The sequence below is a fragment of the Amborella trichopoda genome, chromosome 9, assembly GCF_054954075.1.
Source record: "Amborella trichopoda isolate Santa Cruz 75 chromosome 9, AtrichopodaSantaCruz75HAP2 v2.0, whole genome shotgun sequence".
Classification (NCBI taxonomy): Eukaryota; Viridiplantae; Streptophyta; class Magnoliopsida; order Amborellales; family Amborellaceae; genus Amborella; species Amborella trichopoda.
In genome coordinates this window covers 24,049,362-24,076,452 of record NC_142344.1, presented here as the reverse complement: position 1 = coordinate 24,076,452, position 27,091 = coordinate 24,049,362, and the positions used below count along the sequence as shown (strand labels likewise).

Sequence of the window (27,091 nt, the reverse complement as noted above, 5' to 3'; positions counted from 1 at the left end):
AGACGTGTAATCTCTAACATGAAGATTATAAATATAAATTTTTTATTTTTTAAAAATTAAAAATAATAATTTTAGTAAAAAAATATTTGGACCATTAATTTTTATTGTTTTTAGATATATCCATCTTACATAACCGCTAGAAATGCGGTCTAGCCCGCATGAAACATTACTTTTATCAGACAGAAAGAAGAGAGAGAATGTCCTATACTTAAGTTGCCTGGGGAGAGAGAATGACAGGCTATTTGAGAGAGAAATTCTTGAGAGAGAGTAAGATCCTGCCGAAACTCCCGCTTTCGTGCATAGGGATTTGCGACCAGGTTCACTTTTTTCCGTCTGCGGATACACCCTCGCATATTCTCTCTCTTCCCCGCTACCCTTTTCTATTAAGCTTTCTCTCCCTTCCTTCGCCCTCGTTCTCTCTCTCTCTCTATGTACGTTTCAATCTTCAGTGTCTTTTGGTCCTTAGCCTGTCATCCTCTGCAACGAATCCTTCGATTCCTTTCCTTTAACGTTTTCCTCTCAGATCCTCTCTCGCCTGAATTTCACCGGATCACCTCCATTTCTCGCTTGTAACTCCAAAACCTTAGTCATAAATAAGAGTTCCAAGCTTGATCGCCTATCCAACCATGATCGCCAATCCAACCGTGGCCGTTTGATTTGATTCTCTCTCTCTCTCTCTCTCTCTTGCTCGCTCGCTCTAAGTCGTAAAGCGTCTTCAATGGGCCAGTGCTATGGCAAGAACGTTGCAGTAGAGGACGCAGGAGTTGGCCGGAAAAATGGCCGGGAAATGCCGCCTCCTGCAAATTCCAGCAATGGAGCTTTGCCCTCGGTTAAAAACACGCCTGTTCACTCTTCGTCTAATAGTCCGTGGCCAAGCCCTTATCCCCACGCTCAAAGCCCTTTACCAGCTGGGATAGCTCCATCTCCAGCTAGGTCAACACCAAGAAGGTTTTTTAAGCGACCGTTTCCTCCTCCTTCTCCTGCTAAACACATAAAGGCCTCTCTGGTTAAGCGCTTGGGGCCTCAAAAACCTAAAGAAGGTCCCATACCAGAGGATGGAACAGAGGTTGAGAGGCCATTAGATAAGAACTTTGGTTACAGTAAGAATTTTACGTCCAAGTATGAGTTGGGTAAGGAGGTGGGGAGAGGGCATTTTGGTCATACGTGCTCGGCTAGGGCACGAAAAGGCGAGCTAAAGGGTCAGCTTGTTGCTGTGAAGATCATCGCGAAAGCTAAGGTGCGGTATGTTTTTGATTAATTTGCTTTTAAATTATTTTTGAGTGAGGTTAACTTTTTAATTTGCTTATTCTTTTGGCCCAATCAGTAAATTATTTTTTGATAAAACTATGTTATTGATGGTCCTGTTTATGTTTTTCTGGAGAATTTAGTTTACTGTCTCAAAATGGCTGCTATATATGGAAAACTAGCTGGTAAATTTGCTAAAATGGGGGCTAAAAAGGCAATTGGTTGCTCAAAAAAAACAAATTAAAAAATGCGTTCTAATAATTCAAGATCTGGATCTTTGCGTTTGTGTCTAATAAGTCATATTGGACTACTTTAAAATTATTCTGAGAGTAGGCAGTGGTGTTGGACAATGTTTGGAATTATTCTGCGTCTAAGCAGGGTCGTCACGCTCAAGATAGAAATTTCCTTGCCATTTCTTATATCATAATTATTGCTTCGCAGCTATATTATTCTCACATAGTTTTCTATTTTGGGTGAATATTTTTTGGGATTTTATATTTTGAAATTAATTATTTGGGACTGTAGTTATTCAAATGGGCTCTAAGTTTAATGATTATGTCTGATTCTACTTGGAATTTTAGCAGTTGTCACTGACTGAAGTTTAAATGTTTGTGTGGATTTCTCTGTCTCCCTCTTATGCACAGTTTAAGTCTTTGATTACCAATAAATTTCATGCCGATGTTTCCATGATCCATAACAAAGTGTATTCTGGTTGAAAATCCTTCAATTACCTATAAATTTCATTGTGATGGCTTGGTTATCCGTAAAAAGCTATATAGTAGTTTCAGCAACAAGAATTATCCATGTCGTCATATACCGGTATAAGCAGCAAGAATTATCCAAGTAAATGTGAAAATGATAACACAAAGTTTGAAAATGGCTTCTACTTGAAGGGGTTTAACCATCTTATTGTTGCATCGGACTAGTGGAGTTATGTTTGCAATTATGCTCCATCTAACTGGTGGAGTTGACTCGTAGAATTATTCTGCTCTATGTAGTGGAGTTTGGTTATATTTATTATTGTTTCAATCATCTCCTTCAGTGATCAAGTTTTTCAACTGCAGGACAAAAAAATCACAGGTCCGTAAACCTAATGTAGGTCTTCATTTGGTTAACTCGTTATTGAAACATTGAGTTTGGGAACTTCCATTAGTCAAATCCATAATTTATTTTACTACTGATGCCTGTTACGCTTTAGACACCATATTACAGAACTTTAGGAGCCACTTGTGGTATTCTCGTATTGGCTTTTTGGTATCCTAGTGCATTTTAAATCGATAGCACCAGGAGATTTCATGCAAAATTGTGGACATGTATATCCAAAATTTTCCATATGCTAATTAAGCAGCAAGAATTGTCACAGCTCATATATAAAGGAAAATCTGCATAAAATATAAAAAATTTCAATCATCAACCATTATAGATTTCATGCCATTGTTTTTGCTATCCAACATAAATTATATAGTGGTTTCAGAAGTGCCTATATAACAGGATATCCTTGCACAATTTAAATCCTTTGATCACCAATAAATTTCATACCGATTTTTCCATATACTATTTCAAGCAGCAAGAATCACCCAAGTCCCTACATAACGGGAGTGCTTGCGCTCCGAAACAAATGCACTATGGGTTCATATGACAAAATGTTTGCCATTTGTTGTCTGTTCTTCATATTTTATGAAATAACTAAAAGATGTTGTATATTGTAGTTTGACTTCAAATTCAGTTCAAAATTTCCCTTGTTAGAGGTGCTGCAAAGTCTGCTAACTTGTTGAAATATTCAATTGTTATGGAAGTGGGAATTATACATCATTGAATCTATATAGTGTTCCTGCATGAAATCAAGGAGTGCAGTTTAGTTGGAGTCTTTTTCAGTTTCTGTACCAAAACTATTTGAAATCAGGTTGCCTTAATAAATGAGTTCTGCAGTCCTGGAATTCTTTTTTGTGATGTGTTGGCATACATTTACTGTAATCCAAGAGAGGGACATTGGCACTTCAAGTGAACATATGGGTGTTGGAGGTTATGACTGGTCCTTCTCTCTCTCCATGATCCTCATCAGCAAATTGGAGCCTATGGTGTTTGAGGATTGTTTTCCATGATATTGCTACTCATGAGATGTTCATTCAGATGTGATGTTCTCTCTTGTCATCACTTGTCCCATGATATCGTTACTCATGAGATATTCACTTGAATTTGATCGTCTCTTGTCGTCATGTGCTAACTGTACACAGTGTATGCAACTTTGCATGTCATCAGAATTTGTATATCTATCTGTACTTTTTTCATTGTTATACCATCTCTTTCTTGATGACCCAAAGAGTGCCACAGCCCACATTTCTTGAGTAAATCCCCTTCTAAGTACCAACCCAGAGGAACACCGGCTCAAGAATGTAGTCACCAACTCTGGCCACTGCCAGGGGGTTCCAACCTTTCAATTTCAAACATGTTTTGCAATGTGATCTTGATTGCAACAATCTAGAAATGATTGTCATTATCATTCAGGTGGAATGCTTGACTGTGTTAGAAGTTCTAATAATCTTGGATCAGTCAAAAGCACTTCTTACTAAACTGGACTAGAGAACAAATCGCTAACGTTATCAAAGCAACCACTGGAGTGCTTGAGTCTATAAAGTGCTTTAAGGAGTCTACGCACTAAAGGCATGGATCCTTGGAAATCTCAGTCTAGGTTTCACAATCCTGGATTTGAGGTGATGGAACGGGTTTGGCACCCGCACCCAATCTGAGACGAATTCCGAAAATGCATCTCCACATTTGGTCCCACTTCCCAGATTTTTAAATCCAGAAAAAAGAATAAGTAATTGCAGATCAAGGATTTGCAAATCCAAGTTCATTTTGAGTTAGAGGGAGAGAGAAGTTAGAGAGAGAACGTGCACTGTTAGAGAGAGAAAGGGCACAGATAGAGAGATGAAGGAGTTCGAGAGAGAAAGAGAATTGTTAGAGAGAGGAGGGAGTTAGAGAGAGAAAGGGTAGATTAGGGAGCGTTGAGTTAGTGAGTAAAAGGAGTTTGAGAGAGAGGGCACAATTAGAGAGAGGGCACAATTAGAGGGAGGAGTTAGAGAAAGAAAGGGCATGGTTAGGGAGGAAGTAAAATTCGAGTGCAAGGAGTTTTAGAGAACAAGGGCAATTGCCACCTTATTTTGTGCGCCAGATTTATGCTTCACGGTAAAATGAACTCATGGAGGTAGGCCACCCACTTGGCATGTTGATGATTCAACTTATACTGGCTATTAATGTGCTTTAATGCCTCATGATGATAATAGAGAATGAATTCCCTCTGGATCAAGTAGTGTCTCCAATGGCATAAAGTTTGTTCAATAGTATGGAACTCGGCATCATAAGTAGCATACCTCAGCTTGGTGCCATTCAATTTCTCATTAAAATAAGCTTTGGGCCTGCCATCTTGACTTGACATTGCACCAATACCGACCTTAAAAGCATCACAATCTACTTTGAAGACTTCATCAAAGTCTGGAAGCACTAAGACTGCTGCCGATAGCCTCAACTTGATCCAGTGAAGCTTTTTTCTGCTTGTAGTGTCCATTGAAAGGCTTTCTTCTTCATCCAATCGGTGAGAGGTACCATAATAGTACTGAAATGATGTATGAAGTGCCAATAGAATGAAGCTAAACCATGGAAACTACGCACATTATGGATTGACTTCGGCACCAGTCAATCTACAATCGCTTGGACCTTGGATTCTTCAGCTTTAACACCTTCTCCAGAAACTTCGTAACCTAGGAAAACGACGCGGTCAGCCATCAAAATGCACTTCTTCATGTTGGCATATAATTTCTCCTTGTGCAAACTAAGCAAATTCTTGCAGCAAATGCTGCAAGTGCAAATATTTAGATGTGTTATCAATTAAAATACTATCAAAATACACTACAAAAAATCTACCAATAAACGGCTTGAGCCTTGAGCACATGACTCATGACTTGCATGAATGTGCTCGGGGCATTAGATAACCCAAAAGGCACGACCATCCAATTGTACATGCCTTCTCGAGTCTTTAAAGCTGTCTTCAACTCATCTCTGGGTCTGATCTGAATTTGAAGACAGCCACTTTTTAAGTTTGTCTTTGAGAACACTTGAGCACCAGCAAGCTTGTCCAACATATCATCACTGCGGGGTATGGGAAACCTGTATTTCACTGTAATTTTGCTTATGGCCTTGCTGGCTGCACACATCCTCTAGCTGCTGTCTTTTTTAGGATTAAGTAGCGTTGGGATAGCACAAGGGCTCATGCTTTCCCTGATATAACCCCTGGTCAATGACTCTTCTACCTATGTGCAATGCTGTGCACGCTCTTGTAGGCTTAACCAATAGTGTGGCTTGTTAGGGAAGCTAGCACTTGGCAGAATGTGGTGCTGCATATCACGGATGGGGGGCAATCCTGGGGGTAGCTCCTCAGAGAAAACATCACAAAACTCGTTCAAAAGTGGTCGAACCACTTCAAGGACATAATTACTCACTGGCTCCTCCTTCCCCACAAGTGCAAACACAACCCAAGATTCCTTCATTTCCTCTATAAATCTGGCGAAAGCTACTTGTGTTTAGGTTTAGGTCCTATCTCCTTTGAGGGGCTAGAATAGTTTTCAGATTATCCTTCCAAAACATATAAGTATTCTTGCACCCATCATGTATGGCATGTCTATCATGCTGCCAAGGTCTCCCCAGCAAGATATGACGCATCCATTGTCACCACATCGCACCACACATTATCATTATAGCACTGTCCAACTGGAAAAAGAAACAAGGCAACGTTTAGAGACTTTTAACTCATTGCCCTTCCTGAACCAAGGCAATTTGTAAGGATGTGGATCATCTTTCACACTGAAACACAGCTTTGTCTAGGCCACCTTTGACACAACATTTTCGCAACTGCCACTATCAATCACCATGGTACAATCCTTTCCTCTAACTGTGCATGTGGTGCGAAATATATTGGCTTGCAACCAATCTTCTTATGTGTCCTCTTTTGGCGCCAAAAAGCTCCTTTTGGCCACTAATGCTTCACCAACATCTCCATGAAGAACAATGACCTCTTCATCACCTTTATCATCAAAAACAGGATTAGCACTGACATCTACATCAACTGAATCATCCTCTTTGATCAATGGCAGTTTTCCCTCTTGACTGGATTTCTTCCTACCGTCATTCAACATCTGGCCTGGCTCTCCGCACTTGAAACACTTTATTGCCGAACTACCAACCCGATTTCTCAAGTTCTAGCCTGACCAATAGCACACCCCATCTGTGGGGTTGCGCCACCTCTCGGGACTCTGGATAGTTGCTGTCAGACTCCCCCAACCTGCTTTAGCGCCTGTCCAATCCTTGGCCCCGATCTGGCCTACTGCTAGCATATTTCCAGATCTGAATTGGCCTCAATTTTGTTGTTTCTTGACCACTAAGGAACACTGATATGCCTTAGAAATGGTCTGGAAGGTGTGGAGATTAAACACATCCTGCACAGATTGCTTAAGATGTCCAATATACCATGCCACAAGCTGGTTATTGTTCTTAGAAAGCTCGTTCTGCGAAACTCGCTGATAAAACTCCTCTGTATAGTCATCCTTCGACCTACGTCCTTGCCAAAGATTATTTAAAAGTTGATACGAAGTTTGCAAGTAATTGAAGTGCAGAAAGATCTCTCATCTTACTCTTCGTCTTCTCCCAATCTGTAATTTTGGGTTTTCTTCTTCGTGTACGCGTCACCTTCAATTGTTCCGACCAGGTTGAAGCTCTTCCCCTAAACTCCAGTATTCGCTCCAATGTATTCAGCCAACCAATGAGTTCCTCAACCGTTAAACCTCCATAAAACTCCCTGATCTCAACCTTGAGACCGGTTTCCCACCTCTTACTAGTGTTCAAAAAAGAGGACCGCCCAGTGCCTAGGCGGTCCGAAGGCCTGGGCACATTGCCCAAGCCTAGGCGGCCAAACTGGGCTGCAGTCCCTAGGCGGCTGCCTAGGTGGTACAAAACCTGTCTAGGGTGATGTGCCCAGGCCTAGGGGCGGAAATTATTATTATTTTTTCGTTGTATTGATTTTTTTTGAAATATAAAGGGTTTGAAGGATGAGTTTTAGGTTCATTTCAAACCTAAACCCACAAGAACCCTTTTTAGAGATAAAGAAACCTTAATAAAACTAAATTTTGTGACTTTCATTAGATCGAAGTGTTTCTCAAAATTACGAAAAATGGATTCAAACATCACCCAGGTAGATTTGATTTAGTTTTGAAGTTTTATAATCCTATTAGAGGGTGTTCTTTATTATTTTAGCACCAGAAAGCATCTCAGAGGTGGGAGTTTGGAGTTCGAGCAATCAAAGTAAGTGCAAAAATTTATTTTTTAGATTGCTTGTTTTATTTTGAGATGTCTTCTTCAGGATCTAGTCAAAGTGGAGATCCGGGTTTGAAATATGGATATAGCCCGAATCCAAATCATAAAATTGCATTAGATGCAATTTTTGTGAAAAATATACGAAAGGGGATATAAATCGGTTTAAGAAACATTTTGGCGGTATTAAGGGGGATGTTGCCCCTTGTAAAAATGTTCTTGAAGCTATCAGCTAGGAGATTAAGCAATATATGAGTTCTGTAAAATAAAAGCAGGATCAAAATCCTTGTCTTTTGAATAGGTCTATTTCTGCTACTTCTAGAAGAAGTGATCCGGGTTGGAATGGTTATAACCCAAAACCAAACGATAAAAATTGTATAAGGTGTAATTTTTGTGAAAAAGATACCAATGGAGGTATTAGCTGATTCAAGAAACATCTTGCTGGTATTAAAGGAAATGTGATTTGTAAAAATGTTCTTGAAGCTATTCGAGATGAGATTAAACAATTTTTGAATTTAAAAGAATCAGAAAATGATGAAAATGAGCCATGTTCTATGGAAATATTTTCTCCAGGTTCTTCTAGAAGTGGTGATCTGGGTTGGAAGTATGGTTATAACCTCAATTCGAATGACAAAAATCGTATTAAATATAATTATTGTTGAAAGGATACTAATGGGGGCATTTACCGGTTTAAAAAACACCTTGCCAGTATTAAGGGAGATGTTGCCTCATGTAAAAATGTTCCTGAGACTACCAGGGAGGAAATTATACAATATTTGAGTTCAGGGAAGCACAGAAAGATAGAAAAATATAGAGCTGCCAAAACTCCTAGGACCTCATCTGTACATACTAGTAAGAGGGAGGTAGAAGACGAGGAGGAGGAAGAGGCAGATTCAGAAGAAACAGAGGAGGACGAGCGTTATATTGAAGAGGGAGATGACTCTGATGATGACGGCCTCAATTCTGATGCATATGATGAAGCTTACCCTATTCCTTCTGATGATGATGTTGATGATGAGGACGACTGAAGAGTTGAGACTCTTGATGTTGAGTGTTGACTATTGTGTCCTAGGCTGTATATTTTTTGAATTTCTGTATATTTTTTGAATTTCTGTATATATTTTTTTTCTTATTTTTAGTTTCTAGTTCTACTATCTAAATTTTGTGTGTACTGTCTACAGTGTTTCAGACTATCCATGTATGGTTTTACTGTTTTAGCATTGTATATGGATTATAGTTTTATGGATTATCAAAATTCTCTTATCAACTTCTATCTTTTTTTGTTAACTGGGATTATGGTCTTATGGATTATCAAAATTCTTATGGATTATGGTCTTATGGATTATCAAAATTCTTATGGATTAATCATTATCAGTCATCAGTCATCAGTTTTTTTTTTAATCGACTGGGCCGCTTAGGTTCTAGGCCCTAGGCGCTAGGCGGCTTGGACCCCCTTGGCTGCCTGGGTGCCGCCTAGCGCTTTTTGAAACATTGCCTGTTACTATCCCTATCTATCCCTATCCATATGATCAACAACCTCTCTCCTTGGAGCTTGATCATGGAAGGAGTTTATGGATTCCTCATCTGCCTCGATCTCATCGTCCTAAGATGGGGCTTCCATCTGCACCAAACACAGAGCTAGGGTTTCGACGAATCTCCCCAGATATGCAATCTCTTCTTGCAAACTAGATATGCAAAAGACCGTCATAGTAGCCTTTTGCAGTCTGTTGCATGGGCATTTTCTGCTGACTGCAGACTACAGTTTTCAGGAGAAGCATATGAAAATCAATCTTGCTGATCCGCGTTGGAATCCAATGAAATTTTTTCTGTTGGTTCTCGAGGCATATACCTAACTACCTAAAAAAATTCAGATGGAAATGAAACCATTAAGATGGTCTTTTGCCTGCCACCATTTAGCTGACTGCTGGTGACTGCAAACTGCAGTGTATAAGAGCAGTATACAGAAATTGATGTCATTGGACTCCTTATCGGTGTCGGTATCCAATGAAACTGTAGGTTCTCAAGGCATATATACCTAACTGCCCAAAAATTTCAGATCAAAAGGAACCATTAAGATGGTCTTTTGAATCCTGCTGTCTTAAATGATTCCTGCTGATTGCAGACTGCTGCACAGCACTAGCAGGGTTCTGAAACACATATGGTTGGACCCGTTATCGGCGTCCGAAACAAGGGAAATTTTGACTGTAGGATCTGAAGACATGATCCTATCTACCCACAAAGTTTCAGCCTGATTGGACATCTCTAGGATTATTTTCTTTGAGCCGCCATCTATATGTTTATGTGTACTGCTGCAGACTGCAGTTTTACAATAGCAACATGCAAAGAGCACACCAGTTGGACACCGTATCGGATTCCAAACTGCATGAGATTTTAACTAGAGCTTCTTGAGAGATTTTGAACCATCACCCGAAATTTCATATGGAAAGGATCTCGTTTAGTCAACATCTTGAGCAGTCGATTTCAGACTGCGGTATTGTGCCATTGCATAAATCTGATCCACATAGTGATGCTTTAAGGATCGATCACCCTGAGACCTACTCAGAACTTTGGGTTCATCCCTTCTTATCTTTTTGTTGCTTTCTTAGACAAAGAGGAGGAGTTTGTTAATTCTTCTCCTTATCCAAAGAGTCCAGCCTCCTTTATGCATGCATGAGGAGGCACGTCACCTTTTCCTTTTCTTATCTTTCTCCTTTTTGTGTGTGTGTGTGTGTGTGTGAGAGAGAGAGAGAGAGAGAGAGAGAGAGAGAGAGAGAGGTTTTTGTTTGTTGTTTCTCATCCATCCTCACGTCATCCCATATCTTCATTCATCTCTTCTATCCTTAACTTTGTCATCCTTAATCTTATCAAAGTCTTAACCATCCTCGTGTATGGGCTATTGACCAACACGTGACCATGGTTTTCTTTTTAGTACTAAATTAGGGTTTGATCTTAGCATGTGAAGGTCGCATGTTAGATCTTGACATCAGAGTATATGCCTGCCCAACATTTCCCTTTTCTTTATTTTGAGTGTCACAAAAACCACCCAAACAGTGGCATCTTTGGGTACCACTTTATACGCTTTAGTCCTTAGGTATGCGTCCGCCCAAAGATACTTAAGAATGCTTCATGTTTATTCTGTTTTTCCATAAAAGATGGGATTTTCTTCTTAGCTTTTGTTTTGTTTTAATATTTTCACAAACTTCTTTTTGTTTTCCTGTTTTTTCCCTCTTACTTGTAACCTGTTCAATCGGATTGAACTGACAGCTAACCAGATTGAATGTGGCTGGCCCCTCCAGTAGTTCACAGGCATTCTGGTTTTAAAGCATTGTATGTGCAAATTCTGAAAAACATGATGGGCCTCTCTGTGATAATTTATGGCATCTAGATATTATGTACCTTAAAAGTCACAAAGGGAATATTAATGAGTTTACATGATTGTATGTACTCCTCTACTTCAATACACTTAACATTATACAAATGAAATGAGTTTACAAGATTGTAAATGCTGACAAGAAATTATCCATAAATTAGCCATCCAGTCATCGCCAAAACTAGACCAATGGATTCTGATCTTCTCACAATAAAGCATTATTTGTAAGGATAGCAACTCAATGGTTACATCTAAACATGGAAAGATTCTTTGATGATCGGTTGACTTAATTGTTCATCTAAATTTAGTTTGTGCACTCAGAGACTTTCTAGGAAGTGGTGATACATGTTGTGGAAAGTTGGTATTCGTCTTTCCTTTTTTGAAACTGACAATTCTATCTGTACTAATAATTTCTCTTTGGTAAGTTTAAATACTTATTTTTGAGAGAACTACAAAAACTTTATGGTTCAAAGTGGAGACGCCTGAGCCATTTACTGTGGCATAAAGTCTTAACAACTATAAACTATCCTTAGGAACCTTTTTATTTGCTACTTTGTTAAGCATTGAGTTACCACCCTCAAAACATGACATATGGACGTTTATGCATAAATTCCACATGAGTTCGTGCACTTGTGCAAACATACCATCTAATCTCCATGATATCATTTTCTTGAATCCAATTGATTATGTTCTTAAAGTCCAAATCATTGTTTTAAAAATGGAATCAAGACCCACATTGGTCCCTTGCTTCTCTTATTCTGATCCAGATCTTCCGATTGAGGGTAATCAAGCTGAAAATGGTGGAAAAAAATGAAAAGAATTGCAGATTTTCATATGAATTAAATCAAAGAGATTCAAAGTTGATAAGCCAAAGGATTTAAATCCTCTGCAATTTGAATTAAATCAAAGAGATTCGAAATTGATAAATCGAATTTGAATCAGATTTGATGACTGCATTTTAAAATTCTAACTTTGAATCAAAGGGACTCAAAGTTAGCATAAGAAAATACAAGGCAAAGTCGAAGAGATAAAAGGAGATCTAAATTCAATGTTAACGTTTAAAAAACACAGGTTAGTTAGTGTGATCTGATTTGATAAATCTTCTCAATTTTGAATCAATTCACTTATCTCTTCAATTTTTGATATTTATTAAATCGTTTGATAATAAAAAATGATTCATAGACATCAATAAAATGGAGATTCTCAGCCTATCCAAAATTGGATGTAACTAAAAAATGGGATTCAATACTCAGCCCACGAAAATCGAAAATGTATACAAACAATATGTAAAATGATAAAATAACACTTATAAATCCTCTCTAACACTGTGTCAAGAGAAATCCTCAACAATTTGGGGATGAAAACTCGAAACCAATGTATTTTTGACAGATTGAGCTTGTCTCAGAGAGTTTTGTGATAAATTTCATCAATTTAGGCTAAGACATGAGGAGGAAAAATGTGAGAAAGGTGGAACAGGTCCTTTTCACGTCATAAAAGTAGTAGTAACAACAACAATAAATAAAGAAATCTGCGGTTAAGTTTTGGGGAATCGTCGATTCTTTGACAGAATCAGCGATCCCTGATGTCAGGTTCTTTTAAGAGAATCAGGCAATTTCTTAGGAAAAAGGGGCTGTCCCCGATTGCGTATGGGAATCGGGCCTGTCACCTACCAAACATGATCTGGACCAGGCGATTCCAAATCAAACCACGGTTTTTTTAAGATACTGGTCTGAATGATAAAAGAAATTATGTACTTTTAGTCCCAACAGGGTCTTCAATGGTCTTATTCTCACGACTATTGTGTTTTAATTTGTACTTTTGAATTGTGATTAATTTTATACGAAAGACTTGCAGAAGGATGTATATTATTACTTTTTACTTTTGAATTCATTTTTTATTAATATCATAATTAATTTTGAATTTCATTGAATATTTTTGCTAATAAAAGTTGTTATCGATTGTGAAAGAGCCAAACATTGTTTAACAATTCCTCTGAGGCTACAAAGTGGTACCTAGGTGTCTGCATCTAAGAAGATGCTGTTATTTTCTAATGGTGAGCTACCATGCTCCAAATTTCTAGATGAAAGTTGCTAAATTGTTTATTAGATTTGAGAATTTGTTAGTCTTGCAGAGCTAGAGGTTTACTGATGTAAGCCCGCATTCCTGACCATTAAGATGAAGCTAAATCATGTTTGATCCAAAACTGAAATGACTTTTATTGAATTTGAGGAACACAACACCTTGTTCTCATTCGTGCTCTTTGCCTCATTTATGTCTTCCAAGTGCCATGTTATGTTTAAGGCAAAGTTGAGTTCTATTTCATGAACTCTGTTAGAAAGAATATAAGCACAAAATCTTTACAAAATATTCAATCAGGTGTAATCCTTTGGACTGTTTAATTGATATGTTAAATGTTTCTTAATTGTGCTGCTTCTTTTGGTGAAATTAAGTTCGAGAAGCTCCGACTCCCTACAACCTGAAACAAATTAACAGAGATTTATAAACTGAGTAAAAGAAACAATAAAGAGAAACATACGCTAAAGATATGGGATTGGATCACCCAAATGGATGAAGGCATATGATCATAAACTTTGTAAGGATTGAAGCTGTATCAAGGAAATCTACACCTCATATTATGGTTATAGCTGCACTTAGGGGCCAGGTGTGACTAAGTTTTTGGTTTTCTGTGGTTCTGAGCCCAAAACGCGATTTCCCTTTATGCAACGAACTTTGACTTTTTGAACCTGAGAAAGTGATGAGTTTGGTTGATCACAGTCAGGGCCTACTGGTCTGCAGTCATGGCTGTGTCTGCTATGTTCCTAGTCAATAGATGTTTTGACCCTCGAGTAAGGGGATCTCAATTAATTTTGAGCAAGTCTTTGTTTGGTGAGTTGAGTTTTGGAGCATTGAATTTATGGAGTAAGATGTAGTTTGATCTTACAAAAAAGCTTACATAAAAATGAATATATATATATATAAAGGCTGCATTATCAATTTTTCTGTTGTGTCTTTGTTGAGCCTCAATGTCGTTGGTGATGCATTTTGATCATATTAAACTTTGCGGCTTCTTCCTTTACTACTTAATATAGGCCCTGTAATTTTTGTCCTAAAGATATCTAATCAATTGCTTTATATTTTGCAGATGACAACTGCAATTGCAATAGAAGATGTTCGTAGGGAGGTGAAAATCTTGAGGGCACTTTCTGGACATAAAAATTTAGTCAAGTTTTATGATGCATGTGAGGATGCCAATAACGTCTACATAATCATGGAGTATGTTGTGTCTCTTTTTTCAATTTAAGTTGCATGTACATGATGAAATCTATTGGAGAGAAGTGATTCTTATTTCTTTTTAAATTTTAAAATCATCACAAGAAATCTTTTTTTACAATGCAAGCTATTGTGCTGCTACCATATTATGCATGTATTGTGCTGGTGTGTGTGTACACCATTTCTTTTGCCATCTTCATCGGTTGAAATTGTTGTTATTTTTATTTTCTGGATGATAGACATCAAATGGATGTTTCAGCTGCGTTATGCTTTTGGATCTAGCATTTACAATGAAAAGTTTTCATAATGTTGTGTTGGGAATTGATTAGAAGGCTATGGACTATTGGATTCCCTTAATATTAAATGAAATTTGTAATTGTTTGACACAATGACAAAATATTGTACTCGAATTTGCTGTTAAAATGAAATTTTGGATTATGAATGTAATCTATAGTTTCCAAAATCTTTAGTTACCGGAATCGTGCAATCTTGGTAGGGATTTTGGTTTGGAATCATGATTCTGCTTTTCGGTGATGGAACTGCCACTGATCTGATTCCTGGAAGTTAGGAATCATGATTCCACATTTTTTTAATCTCGTTTTGATGTCTACGGAATCTAGATTCCACGTCGTGAATTTTTGCCATTCATTGGTGCAAAAGACGATTCAAGCAATATGAGACATAGCTTCTAATTTTGTTGAATAGTGATCAGATATATTTGGAATCTAGATCCTCAACATCAAAGCAAAATTTTTTGCTATTTAAACTTTATTATAATTAATAAATGATATGTATCTAAAATTCTATGAGTGTCAACATCATCTAGTTTACATCATTCCTAATTTCAAGAACTTATAATGAATGTCTTATTTTTTAAAAATACATTATTGATAAATAGAGTAATTTTATTTTCTTTATTTAATCTAAAAACTCTAGGAAAGTAGGTGCTCGACCTTGTGTCCTATAGTCGAGGGCACTCAATACATTGACTCCAATGTTAAGGGATGGCTGTCAAAGACATCAACTCTGATAATAGGGGAGCCCTGGGTATTCATACTCAATATCATCATCATCATCATCAGAGCCTTATCAACTATTTGGGGTCGGCTAAGCATACTCAATATATGGAGTCCGTTACTAAAGAATTCTTGCTTATAGATAATCTAAAGCTTAAAATCTTTTGCCTTTTAGAACTCATTTCTTGATAATTTCCAGCCTGGTTCCAATTGGTTTGGTGTGGGATTCCTGTAAGTTAGGAATCTCGATTCCAAGTTGATGGGCTGTGATTCCAACAAGTCAGGATTTTCAAGTCCTATTGGATTGGAGTGTGATTCTCAAATGGTATAAATTCCCCTTCATGTGATATGCATTGTACAAATGGCGATTCTGACTATAGGAATCATTTGGCCACCTGCGATTCCATAATTTCTATTCCTATAAACAATTTAGAATCACGGACTTTTCCAACAACTATACTGTAATCAGGGTCAAAATCAGAATCGGAAGAAATTTATTGTTTTGGAAACCTACAACGGATTGGAAACTTGATCATGCTGACTGTATGGAATACTAGTTAAAGTTAGGAGAAGCTTATCACACTTCCATTTCGTCAAAACTCGGCTAGTGTTTGCGCAGACATCGGCCCTTCCATCCTAATGTCTTTTGAAACTCAAGAAACATTGTTGAATAGTATAGTTCCCATTTAACTTTTGAAGTCAAATATGCAGCAAATTCTCCACTGAAATTCGTCTGATTTTGTCCAGTAGATGTGCTATAGTGGGTAACGTTACTGATGGCAGTTTAGTATATGGGTTTGATCGGGGAGAAGTTGAGATCATGATCTTATGTTACTTTAGAGCATAGTGACCTTTTTGTTTTATACCTGTTAATTGTTGTTGAGCGATGTCTTTAAATAACGAGATGCTCATGTGGTGGCTTTCAATGTCATTCCACGTTAGGCTGAACCAACTGTGGGGCACTTACTATACAACCGTTTATGTTATGGTGACATTGTTGCTGCATCCTTAATTTTCTGAAGGTTTGCTTCTTTGCAGATTATGTGAAGGTGGGGAGCTGTTGGACAGAATTTTATCCAGGTTTGTATTTTTAACTAATGTGGCGTAATTATTTCCTTCTTGCTGGTTGTTCCCTGAAACTGTTCTCAATAAGGAACTTAATGAAGTGTATGTTGTGCTATGTTATCATTGTAGAGGTGGAAGATACACGGAAGAAGATGCAAAAGTTATTGTTGTACAAATATTGAGTGTTGTAGCCTTTTGTCATCTCCAAGGTGTTGTTCATCGTGATTTGAAGCCAGAGGTGATCCTCTTTGATTGAATTAAAAATGGGTGCTTTTGGATGTGATGATATTTTAGATTTTCCTGCCTACATTTTTGGCCATTTTTTATTTGCAAACACAACATAATATGGCTTTCATTATTGTTCCAATGGTTCCTGCCTCAAGTTTTGACAGTATTGGTAATGTTGGAAATCTGAACAGAATTTTCTCTTTACTAGTGGCGCGGAGGATGCACCCATGAAGATCATTGATTTTGGTCTTTCTGACTTTATCAGACCAGGTAAACTTGATTTATCTACTTGCCATGTGAATTTTTTTAAAGTAACTGCATTACTACCTGATTTTAGGAGTCATATGCTCTGCATCAGTTTTAAACTAGAATCCTTTATGTGCTGTTGATATTTCTATCTTATTAAACTAGCAAATGCAGTCTTTCCATGTTGCTATAACCTCTCTGCCTCTCTCTCTCTCTCTCTCTCTCTCTCTCTCTCTCTCTCTCTCTCTCTCTCTCTCTCTCTCTCTCTCTCGCTTTCTTCCTGTACTTTTATGTTAGCATTGGAAAATGGCGGTTGCCAAGAACATTGTTTACTGAATTTAATGCTGGCCCAGGAGCAAGGATGGGTAGGAATTATTAATTAAGATAAAAGTTATAGTATAATTATTATTTATTAATTAATATCCATAAGATTTGGTTTTGGATATCAAATATTCGCAAAACATATCAATTTCATCCAAAGTTTGTGACTATTCACAAAATATGAGTCCAAATCAGTAAATGTTCCATCTACAAATATGTAAAAATATAAAAAAAATAAAACAAAACTAATAGGATATCAAAGCATCACACATTGTGCAAAATAAGAACCAAATATTCATAAAAGAATTCGATATAGGACCAATTTCATCGTCCAAACGAGTTAATAATCAATTAATCACAAAAAAATCAATCTTTCAACTACAAAAATGTAAATATACCACAAACGAAAAAAAGTTAAACAAGAAAAATCAAATGATTCAAAACACAATGCGTTATAGCAAAAACAAATCAAAACCCTTATACAAATTTGATAAGGCTTTAAAAATATCAAAATCAAATTGATGTCGGCGAAAACCTCGTCGATTGGGTTGCTAAAAGTCCTCAAAATCGATTACTAGAAGCTCCAAAAACACCCACGAACTATTGCCTTTGTTTTGGGAAGAAATAAAAAAAATCGAAACTTTATCGATCTTTCGATAAATCATAAATTCGAGGTTTTTATGGAGTTTTTCTCTCTCTAGATGGCATGGATTTGGTTTTGGACGTTTAGAATACCCCCCCCAAAACCCTTTTCCTCCAAAAAATGACTAATTTTGACCCTAGCCGGAGGAATTTTTCGGCCTTCGGCAACATCATTGAGGCGGTGCCTAGGTGGCCACCTTGACTCTAGCGCCTAGGAGGCATCTTGTCCGCCTAGGCGGGCGCCTAGACGCAAGCCGCCTAGATGCCTTGCCTAAGCTCTGCCTAGGCATTTTTTCCTTTTGGCCGCCTAGGTGGCTGGGCAGCTGAATTTTTGAACATTGTGCTGGATCATTTGAAATCTTAGTTTTTTTTTGTTGAGAAAGTTATCAGAAATCTTAGTAATTTTTTATATAAGAAAGCAAAAATACATGGGATTTCTAATGATGAACAACCATCTTCCACCACTTAAATATGCTTATGAGAAGGCTGGTTTAATAAAAAAAAAAAAATTAAATAGAAGAAAAGTACAATGTGTAACTTGGTATTCTCAACTTTGGGTTCCTGATTTCAGGGATAGGCTTTTACCTCAATTACTGTGAAGTTCCAAACAATTATAGTTATCAATAGATGGATCTGTAACACGAACTGAGTATTTGCATGCTTTTGGTATTTATTGCATTCGTTTTGAACTCTACTATCAATTTCTAATTAGGGCACAACAAATAGCTCAATATTGTCTATGCATATCTGTTTCTGCTTCGTGAAACTGTAGTTTTTCCATTGTTGGTAATTATTTGCATTAAACGAAAAGTTCTATTGTAACTTGGCTATTGCAGATGATAGACTGAATGATATCGTTGGCAGTGCGTATTATGTAGCACCTGAAGTCCTACATAGGTCATACAGTATGGAAGCTGACATATGGAGTATTGGTGTCATAACCTATATCTTATTATGTGGAAGCAGGCCATTCTGGGCACGAACTGAATCAGGAATATTTCGTGCTGTTTTAAGAGCTGACCCAAATTTTGATGATGCTCCTTGGCCTGCAGTCTCTCCTGAAGCAAAGGATTTTGTTAAAAGGCTTCTGATTAAGGATCACCGTAAGAGAATGACTGCTGCTCAAGCATTGAGTAAGTTGTATGTCTCATTGTTAGATTTTAATTAATTTCCGTCCAAGTAGAACCCATTCTAGATTTTTTACTTTAACCATTTCTGGGAGTCATTTTACTCATGCAGTGGTCTGCTTGATTTGAATTATTAAAAGCTGCTCCCTTTTAAAAAAGTTATCACATGTTATGTATGACACAATCATATGTGATGTGTGAATGGCTACTTAAAAATGCAGCTCACCCATGGTTACGAGATGAACAGCATCATATCCCATTGGATATATTGATCTACAAATTAGTCAAATCATATCTCCGGGCGACACCATTCAAACGTGCTGCATTAAAGGTGCCCCTCCTCTTTCATAGCTTCTTTCTAGCTGACATGGTTATTGGCTTTTCCTCTGGAGATATAATGCCATTTTTTTTTGGGGTAGTCTGGCAGCTATCTCCACTTGAAGTTTCTTTACTCTTTTCCTTTGTTATAGTTACTGGTCTCTCTTAAGTTTTGGATTCTGTGCAATTTAATGCTAGAATTTATGCACATATAGGAACTAGTTAATTAGGTGCTAATGCGTGTTAATGTTATGACCAATGTTCTCTTTGATAATTAACTAATTAACTCTTATTTAGAAAACTTGCAAAGTGTACAGCATATTAGGGCTAGTCATCATAAGGATGACAAGGCAGCTTCTAGAAGGTGTGGCTGGTCTGTAACCAGATGAAATGATGAATAATATTCACTGTTCTCCAGTATTGTCTAATGCATACAAATGTATATTAACTTTCTCATAGGCATAACAGAAAGAATTATATCTAGAAAAGAAAATATAAAAAATTTTCCTCAAAAAGTTTTTGATAAAGTGTCAAAAAGGCTGGAGAGTCCTTGCCCACCCATCTAATGATGTTGAGGCAGCATCTAATATGCTCATCTCCTCTATCTGCACATAGCTTCAGGCTTGAGTAGGGACTTGGCTTCTGCATAGAAGAATCGTAAATGGTTAGCGAACCTGAATAGGACATCGATGTAATTCACCTTATCTCTAAGGACATCCCCAATACCTTCAAGCCCCAAGTTTCCATGCGAATGTACATTAAATTAAGCTTCATCAAGCTAGTCATCACAAGGATGAAAGGGTGGCATCTAGGAGGTGTGCCTGGTCTGTTAACTAGAAGAATAATATTCAACGTACTCCAGTAATACCTGATGCATACACATGTACATCAATTACCAAATAGATTTAACAGAAAAAATTGCATCTAGAAAAGTAAATCATCATCATCATCCGAGCCTTATCCCAACTATTTGGGGTCAGATACACGAATTCTATTCCGCCATTCTGCTCTATCCAGGGCCATACCCTTGTCAGACCATAAGTCACCATATCGCTTCTCATTACTTCCATCGATAACCTTTTAGATTTTCCCCTTGCCCTTTTAGAGCCTTCCACTTAAACCGAATCACCCATCCTAACCAGTGCTATTCTATGTTGATGTTGCACATGCGTAGACCACCTAAGTCTACTTTCCTATTGGAGGTACTTGTAACTTTATTTCGAATTTTGGCCTTTCATGTCTATCCACTCATCCATTTCAACATTCTCATCTCACCTACACTCATTCTATGGATATGTTATTTCTTCACTGCCCAATGTTCCATCTCATAAAGCTTGACTGGCCTTATAGTGTTCTTTTCAATTTCATCAGTGTGCGACAATCATGTAAGACTCCAAATGCATATCTCCACTTTGTCCACCTAGCTAATGCTATGTGCGAAATCTTTCTTAATCTCTCCATTCACATGGATTATCGACCCAAGATACTGAAAATAACCTCTTTTAGATAGTTCTTGGCCATCAATATTTAACTAATTCTTCGTTTCTACTCCTATTATTACTAAACTTGCATTTTATGTATTTTGTCTTAGTCTGGCTTATTTTAAAACCTTTAGATTCTAGAACATCTCTCCAAAGTTCTAAGTTCTAACTTTTGATACTGTCTCTAGTCGTATTAATCAAAGCTATGTTTTCTGCAAACATGTACCGCCGTACCTCATCCCATAGATGCCTAGTTAACTCATCCATTACCAAAGTAAAAAGGTATGGGCTCAACGCTAATCACTTATGTAGACCTACTGTCACTAAAAATTCACTTGTCTCTCCATTACTTGGTGTCACATTAGTTAGTGCTCCTTCTCACTATGTCAATACAATCATCTAGTGGCTCCTTTTCTCCAACACCCGCCAAATTAACTCTCTTGGTACTCTGTCATATGCTTCTCAGGATCAATGAAGACCATATGGAGGTCTTTTCTCTTCTTCCTAAGGAAACCCCCAATACTCATAGACCTTGGTTTGCCATGTGAACACTCGTTAAAACTAAGCTTCATCAAGCCAGTCATCACTGGGATGACAAGGTAGCATCTAGAAGTGTGCCTGGTCTTTAACTAGAAGAATAACATTCAAAGTACTTCAGTATTATCTGATGCATACACATGTACATTAACTTCCAAATAGATATAACATAAAGAATTGCATCTAGAAAGAAAATATCAAAAATTTTCCTTGTCTCAATGGGATGAAGAGTCCTTGCCCGCCCACCTAATGATGTTGAGGAAGTCCCTCTCCCCTATAATATGCTCATCTCCTCTATCAATACATAGCTCTAGGCCCGAGGAGGGACTTGGCTTGTGTATAGGAGAATTATAAATGGTTAGTAAACCTGAGTAGAACATTGATGTAATTCACCTTCTTCTCTAAGGCCACCTCTAATACCCACAAGCCCCCGGCCGTGATGCGAAAACCCATTAAAGTTAAGCTTCATCAATCTAGAGTGTGCCATTGGCCATAGAGGATTTGGCTTTGGCCTAACATATCGGTGATTAAAAAAATCGCCGATTAGGATCAGGAATAGTCCAAGAATGTGCCGGTTCTTGGGCTGAATTTGGCAATTCAATAATATATAACATATTAATATATTCTCAAGTCACATAACTCAAATGTTATTTTGGCTATAACGTTCCGATCTTGTGGGTAAGGTCAGAGGGTCGAAGCCCCCCCAAGTGCACCCTTTGATATAGTATGTATAATATACTTATATAGTTTTTAATCTTTTTTAAAACCTTAAAAGTATAGGGAGAAGGGAGGATTCGTACCTCCGACCTTTTAGTTAACCGATAGGTCTAATCAATGGAAATGGTTTATATAAGGGTGAGGCCCTAAACAATCAAATTAAGGTGCACCTAAAAAATTGACTAGAAGAGGTTGTTTCGATGCCAAAAAATCCGCAAATTGATCATCTTGACCTCAAGATGTATGGACACGAGAAAAAATGAATTTCAAGTCTTGGAAATAGTGCATCTTGTAATGTATTATCTAGACTGTTAATTTTCAAGATTTTCAAGTATTCATAGATATGCCCAATTTACACTATTTTTGAAGCTGTAAATGTTATAGTTAGATATGAAAATAAATTTTCAGGCCATGACAAAGATTTCAAGTACTGAAAGTCTGAAACATCTTTTGACACTATTTGAAGGTGCGCCTTACTTTGTTTGTTTAGGGCCTAAGCCTTATACAAACCACACCCCTAATCAATTGAACTTTTGAATTTATTTGTAATGCTTTACATATTATATGCTATGTATAATAATTTTGTTGTTTGTTCATTTTCTTTTATTTTGTTGGAAAGCTGATCCAGCCAATCTTGATCAAGATAGGTGTGTGTGCCATCTACCCCACTGATCCGTTTTAAAAACAATTGGATGAAGTAACCATCTTTTCCTCCCTGAGAAGGTCAGTACAAGTGTTATCTCTGAATTCTTTGTCCGACAGCTCAAGAGGCTTTATTGCAGATTCTCTCCACAAGAACTGTCTTGGGATCCTCATTCCCTAGTGTGTACATCTATTTTGTTCATTCCAACTGTGCCACAGCATCTCAAAATGTATATCCCCCATAGTATGCATCCCTCGAAGGAATTCACCAAGGACACATCCTATTGGGAGGCTAACAACTGATGTAGTGTAACCCATGAAAATCAAAGGAGATGAAAATATCCCACACACTGCACTTGAGGCGTTTCAGGAAATTGATCAACGGATTTTGCTTCACTAGAGCACATTAAACACATTTGACAGAACCGTGCCTCTTCTCTGGTGGTTGTTCACAACAAGAATCACAAGCCATCTAAATTGAATTACCCTGTGGGGCCAGAGTGCCAGATACCAACCTAAAAAGGGCCCAAGGCTATATAGCATCCTCTGAGACCCTTATAGACGATCTTGCCAAGAATGGTCCCCGACTCTCCAAGGTCCGAATCTATGTACCTTCAACCACGGTTAGATCATAGATCTCCTCGAAAGCAGTCAGAAGTGCCAGGAAATCCTTGATATTGTTGTCCTTTAGGTCTCTCCTGGAAAGAGGATTCCAGAAATAAAGTGCCTCCAATCTTCTGAAAACAGTCCTTTGCCGCAGCTTTAGGTTCCCTTGTGAGCTAGCCATGCGGGGAATCTATTGGCTGGTGCGCATCTCCGCACCAAATCCTGTGGCAAAAACTAGTATGGGCTTCATTCCCCACTTGAACCTTATGAAAGGGTAAAGCTCGCTTTCAACCCGCATATAGCCCTCTGTGCCAACTTGGTGATCTTCCAGGTGGTGTAATTCCCAATCAATGGCTAGCAGTACCAACCCTCAGAGGCCATCATTATCCTCACCAACCCTCCATGTGGACACCATACCTTAAAAGCTGTGTTACCCAGATATTGTAACGAGTGTCGGACACAACATTGACATGGCGAGGAACTTTTGGAGGCGGGGGATTCAGGGATATGGAATTTCGAAAGAAACATAATGAATGCATTATAAACTTCCTTCTTCTTTTTCGCCAAGTAAAAAATTGGAAAGTAGAACTAGAGTGCTTGAAACTGCTTTTCACTTGCATTCATTCCCATCCTCCTCCAAGGATTCATATGTCTCCTTCCTCTCACTACTTCGGAGCACCCTATGCTTGCTTTCTCACATTAAGCTTATCTCTCCACCTAATCATCCTTGCTTCGTGAAAGCCCGAAAATTCTATGTTATAAGGACACAAATACAAGTATCTGTGTCTGACTCGAATTGGGAGTTCTAATTCGCCTATCTATAGCAAGAGAAGTCAGGAATACATACAACATATCTATATGTATTTATATGTAAAATTTAATTTGTAACTTTTAATAATAAAATTAAGTAAAAAAAATGTCCAAATAAAAGGCACGTGTCTAAATCATAGATATGTGTGTCCAAGAGTGTGGACGTGCGTATCTTACAAACCGGAGATGCATTTTGTTTGCCCAATATGTTGACCAGCGTGCTCCTGTAGCAGACATGCTCCATCTGCAAATTCAAAAAATGAAATTCTTTTCAACATGGATTTCTTGTTTCTATCCATGTCAACAAATGTGTGTAGCACATGACATGTGGGATTCTCTTAAATGCATTCGATAGTGCAATAAGTATCATTCTTAGATAGCTGTCCATGAGGTGGTATTCTATTCCCCTATTTCTAATCTAGAACTCAAGTACTTATTTCCATTGCCTAGGTTTTTTTCTTATTTCTTTGATGGTTTTCATAAGCTATTTCTAATGGCAAATAGTCTCTTCGCTTGCTTTTGCTCTTAAGCAGTGTATCGAAATCGACTTGGCCAAGGTACTCGGACCTTGGCCAAGGCGAGTTACTTGGGCAAGTCCCGGGAAACCCGCTCAAGTTTAGTCCAAATTTAAAAAATAAAAGGAAAAAAAGTACATAGAGTATAACCATCCTCTCTTTAATATATAAAGTGTAGGCGGGCATACTGGTTGGGTTAGCTGCCCTTGTATGCCTTTTTATGAGAGCTTAGGGATTCGATTCGCACGAGTGCTGTTTTTAAGCTCTTGTTCTCTAACCCTTTTAAGAGAAAAAAAAAAGAAGTTTAAACGAAAGAGGGCAACGCGTTAATTGGTGGGACTCGAACCCCAGCCTCCCTGGAAAATATCCTTGTACACTATCCAAGAGGACATTCGGGGACTTTTGACTTAAAATTGACATAATAATATATATAAACTATACAAGAATTGATGTACAACATACTGGGTCGAAACTCGGCTCGCCCTTACAATGAGGCCAAGTAAGCCAAGTCCTGGTACATTGCTCTTAAGCCTCCATCGTTTGACATTTAACGTACTGAGCTTCCTATCATTGGCGACCCCTTTCTTTTCCCTACTCCTCTGGAGATCGATACATCTTCTCCTCCATTTTACGTCACCCTTTTTAACCTTTTTTGCTTCTCCTCCCTACAACTTGCAACCCTCTCCCGCCATGGGCTACCTCTGATCTTTCTCCTAGTCGTGGAGGAAGTGCTACCTTATCCCTTTTGTGGACATGCCAGCCCTGCGTTTCTCTCACTATGTAAATATCGAGGGAGACAGCTCGCTTAGTTTTTTGGTCGATCCATGGAAAAAGTCACAGAGCCAGTAGTTAAATTTGATTATGGTGGTCTAATGGAAGGAGGGGTTTGATATAGATGATTCGCTTTTACAGCTATAGTTCTTGAGAGAACTACATTCGGAAAGAAAAAAGAAAATATTTCTTGGGAGAACATGTAGTGAAAGTGTCATACATGACTGTAAGTTATTGAAGTTACTTTGTTTGTCATGGATATGCATGCTGAAATAGCGAAGGCTTTGCAAATGAACCATGCCTTATATTCCCTCTCTGAATATTGTTTTGTAAGTTATTGTTTTGTAAGTGTTTGCTTTGTTTCTATCGTTTGAGATGGAACCAGGATCTTGCATGATGTTTGCACATTCCATTAAACATATGCTAGGAGATGGTGAAATGTCCTTTGCGTTTCTTTCTTGGGTTTGAGGCAAACCTATTTAGTATATGAAATATATTCCCCGTGCTTTCCCCATTGATACCAGATTTTATGGCCTTGATTGTTGCAGGCACTATCAAAATCGCTATCCGAGGATGAGTTACTGTACCTTAGTTCACAGTTTAAGCTCTTGGAACCAAATAGAGATGGACGGGTTTCTCTTGAAAACTTTAAAATGGTTAGTAGGGTTTTACTCTTTGGTGTGATATATGTAGTTCATTTTATTGGTTTTGAATTTTTTTATGGTTTATACAGATTGTCCGCTTGTCTTACCAAGATTTGCTTTGGATAATGCACCAATAACCAAATATATGCTTTGAATAATCATCTCAAATAATTTTTCGTAGGCTTTCTGCTCAAGTCTAGTTATACTGATGTGATAAATTGCAGGCTCTCTTGAGAAATGCAACGGATGCCATGAAGGAGTCGAGGGTCCTTGACATCTTAAATTCGGTAGGGGGCTTAGAAAAGAATCTATCCGGTTACTTATTTGCATTCCTTCAACATTGTTGAATTTGGTTTTGGTCTTAAATCTGGTAACTAGTTTTAGTTCTGCCCAACTGTTGCATGTCGTTTTTTAATTGCTACTAAAACTTAGAAAACTATTTTATCTTACCACTCATATTTTTGAAGTATGCAAACCATGCTGGGGAAGTTCAATAATATTGAATGTTGGAGCTAATTTGGTGGCATTGTTGTTTCTCAGATGGAATCCCTCTCATCAAGGAAAATGAACTTTGAAGAGTTCTGTGCTGCTGCAATCAGCACATATCAACTGGAAGCTCTTGAAGGATGGGAGCAGATTGCAAGCAAAGCATTTGAGTGTTTTGAAGTGGAGGGCAACCGAGTCATCTCTGTGGAAGAATTGGCTGGGGTACATTTCTTTTTCTCTTTTTAATGGTGCTATCTGAATTTGAATTCATCATTAATCAAATTTTAAATGGAATAAACTTTTGCGCAGGAAATGAATCTTGGGCCAAGTGCCCACTCGGTTCTTCATGATTGGATCAGGCATTCTGATGGAAAACTAAGTTTCCTTGGCTATACAAAATTTCTCCATGGTGTGACATTGCGCAGTTCAAACACAAGACACCATTAGTGGGCCTTTTTTTTGGCAGTTGAATTGTCAATTGTTCCTACATTTATGGCATTTCAAGGAGTTTGTAGTTTCAAATTTTTAGTTTTTTTTCTTTTGTTATTTATCCATCCTGGTATTTCTTTTATTCTTGTTTTTGTGGGAGAAAATGTGTATAGGTGAACAATGGTAGAGCCGCGCGGTGAGGTTCTCCGAAGAATGAAATTAGCACGCTATCGGTATTCTTTTTA

At 37.9% G+C, this 27,091-nt stretch overlaps 1 protein-coding gene across 3 annotated transcripts; it reads left to right on the top strand.

The window, feature by feature from the left end:
• Nucleotides 1-235: 235 nt before the first annotated feature.
• LOC18436487 (CDPK-related kinase 3) lies at nucleotides 236-27,091 on the top strand. Of its 3 annotated transcripts, XM_006846505.4 has the most exons (11): nucleotides 236-1,237; nucleotides 14,118-14,248; nucleotides 16,300-16,341; nucleotides 16,456-16,564; nucleotides 16,746-16,824; nucleotides 18,600-18,896; nucleotides 19,112-19,221; nucleotides 25,836-25,943; nucleotides 26,156-26,218; nucleotides 26,472-26,639; nucleotides 26,727-27,091. In XM_006846505.4, exons 1-11 carry the CDS (start codon nucleotides 719-721, stop codon nucleotides 26,862-26,864), a joined length of 1,764 nt encoding a protein of 587 aa, XP_006846568.1. In that variant the 5' UTR covers nucleotides 236-718; the 3' UTR covers nucleotides 26,865-27,091. The 3 variants fall into 3 exon arrangements, 1 of the variants encoding a protein (XP_006846568.1); XR_016040825.1 differs by lacking the exon at nucleotides 19,112-19,221; XR_016040826.1 differs by lacking the exons at nucleotides 18,600-18,896; nucleotides 19,112-19,221.

What these genes read in the sequence shown, in the direction of transcription:
- LOC18436487 (XM_006846505.4), top strand. Translation starts at nt 719, where the DNA reads ATGGGCCAGTGCTATGGCAAGAACGTTGCAGTAGAGGACGCAGGAGTT. An exon ending in CTCTTGAAAACTTTAAAATG is followed by an intron (nt 25,944 to 26,155) that starts GTTAGTAGGGTT and finishes GATAAATTGCAG; the next exon opens with GCTCTCTTGAGAAATGCAAC. An exon ending in TCCTTGACATCTTAAATTCG is followed by an intron (nt 26,219 to 26,471) that starts GTAGGGGGCTTA and finishes GTTGTTTCTCAG; the next exon opens with ATGGAATCCCTCTCATCAAG.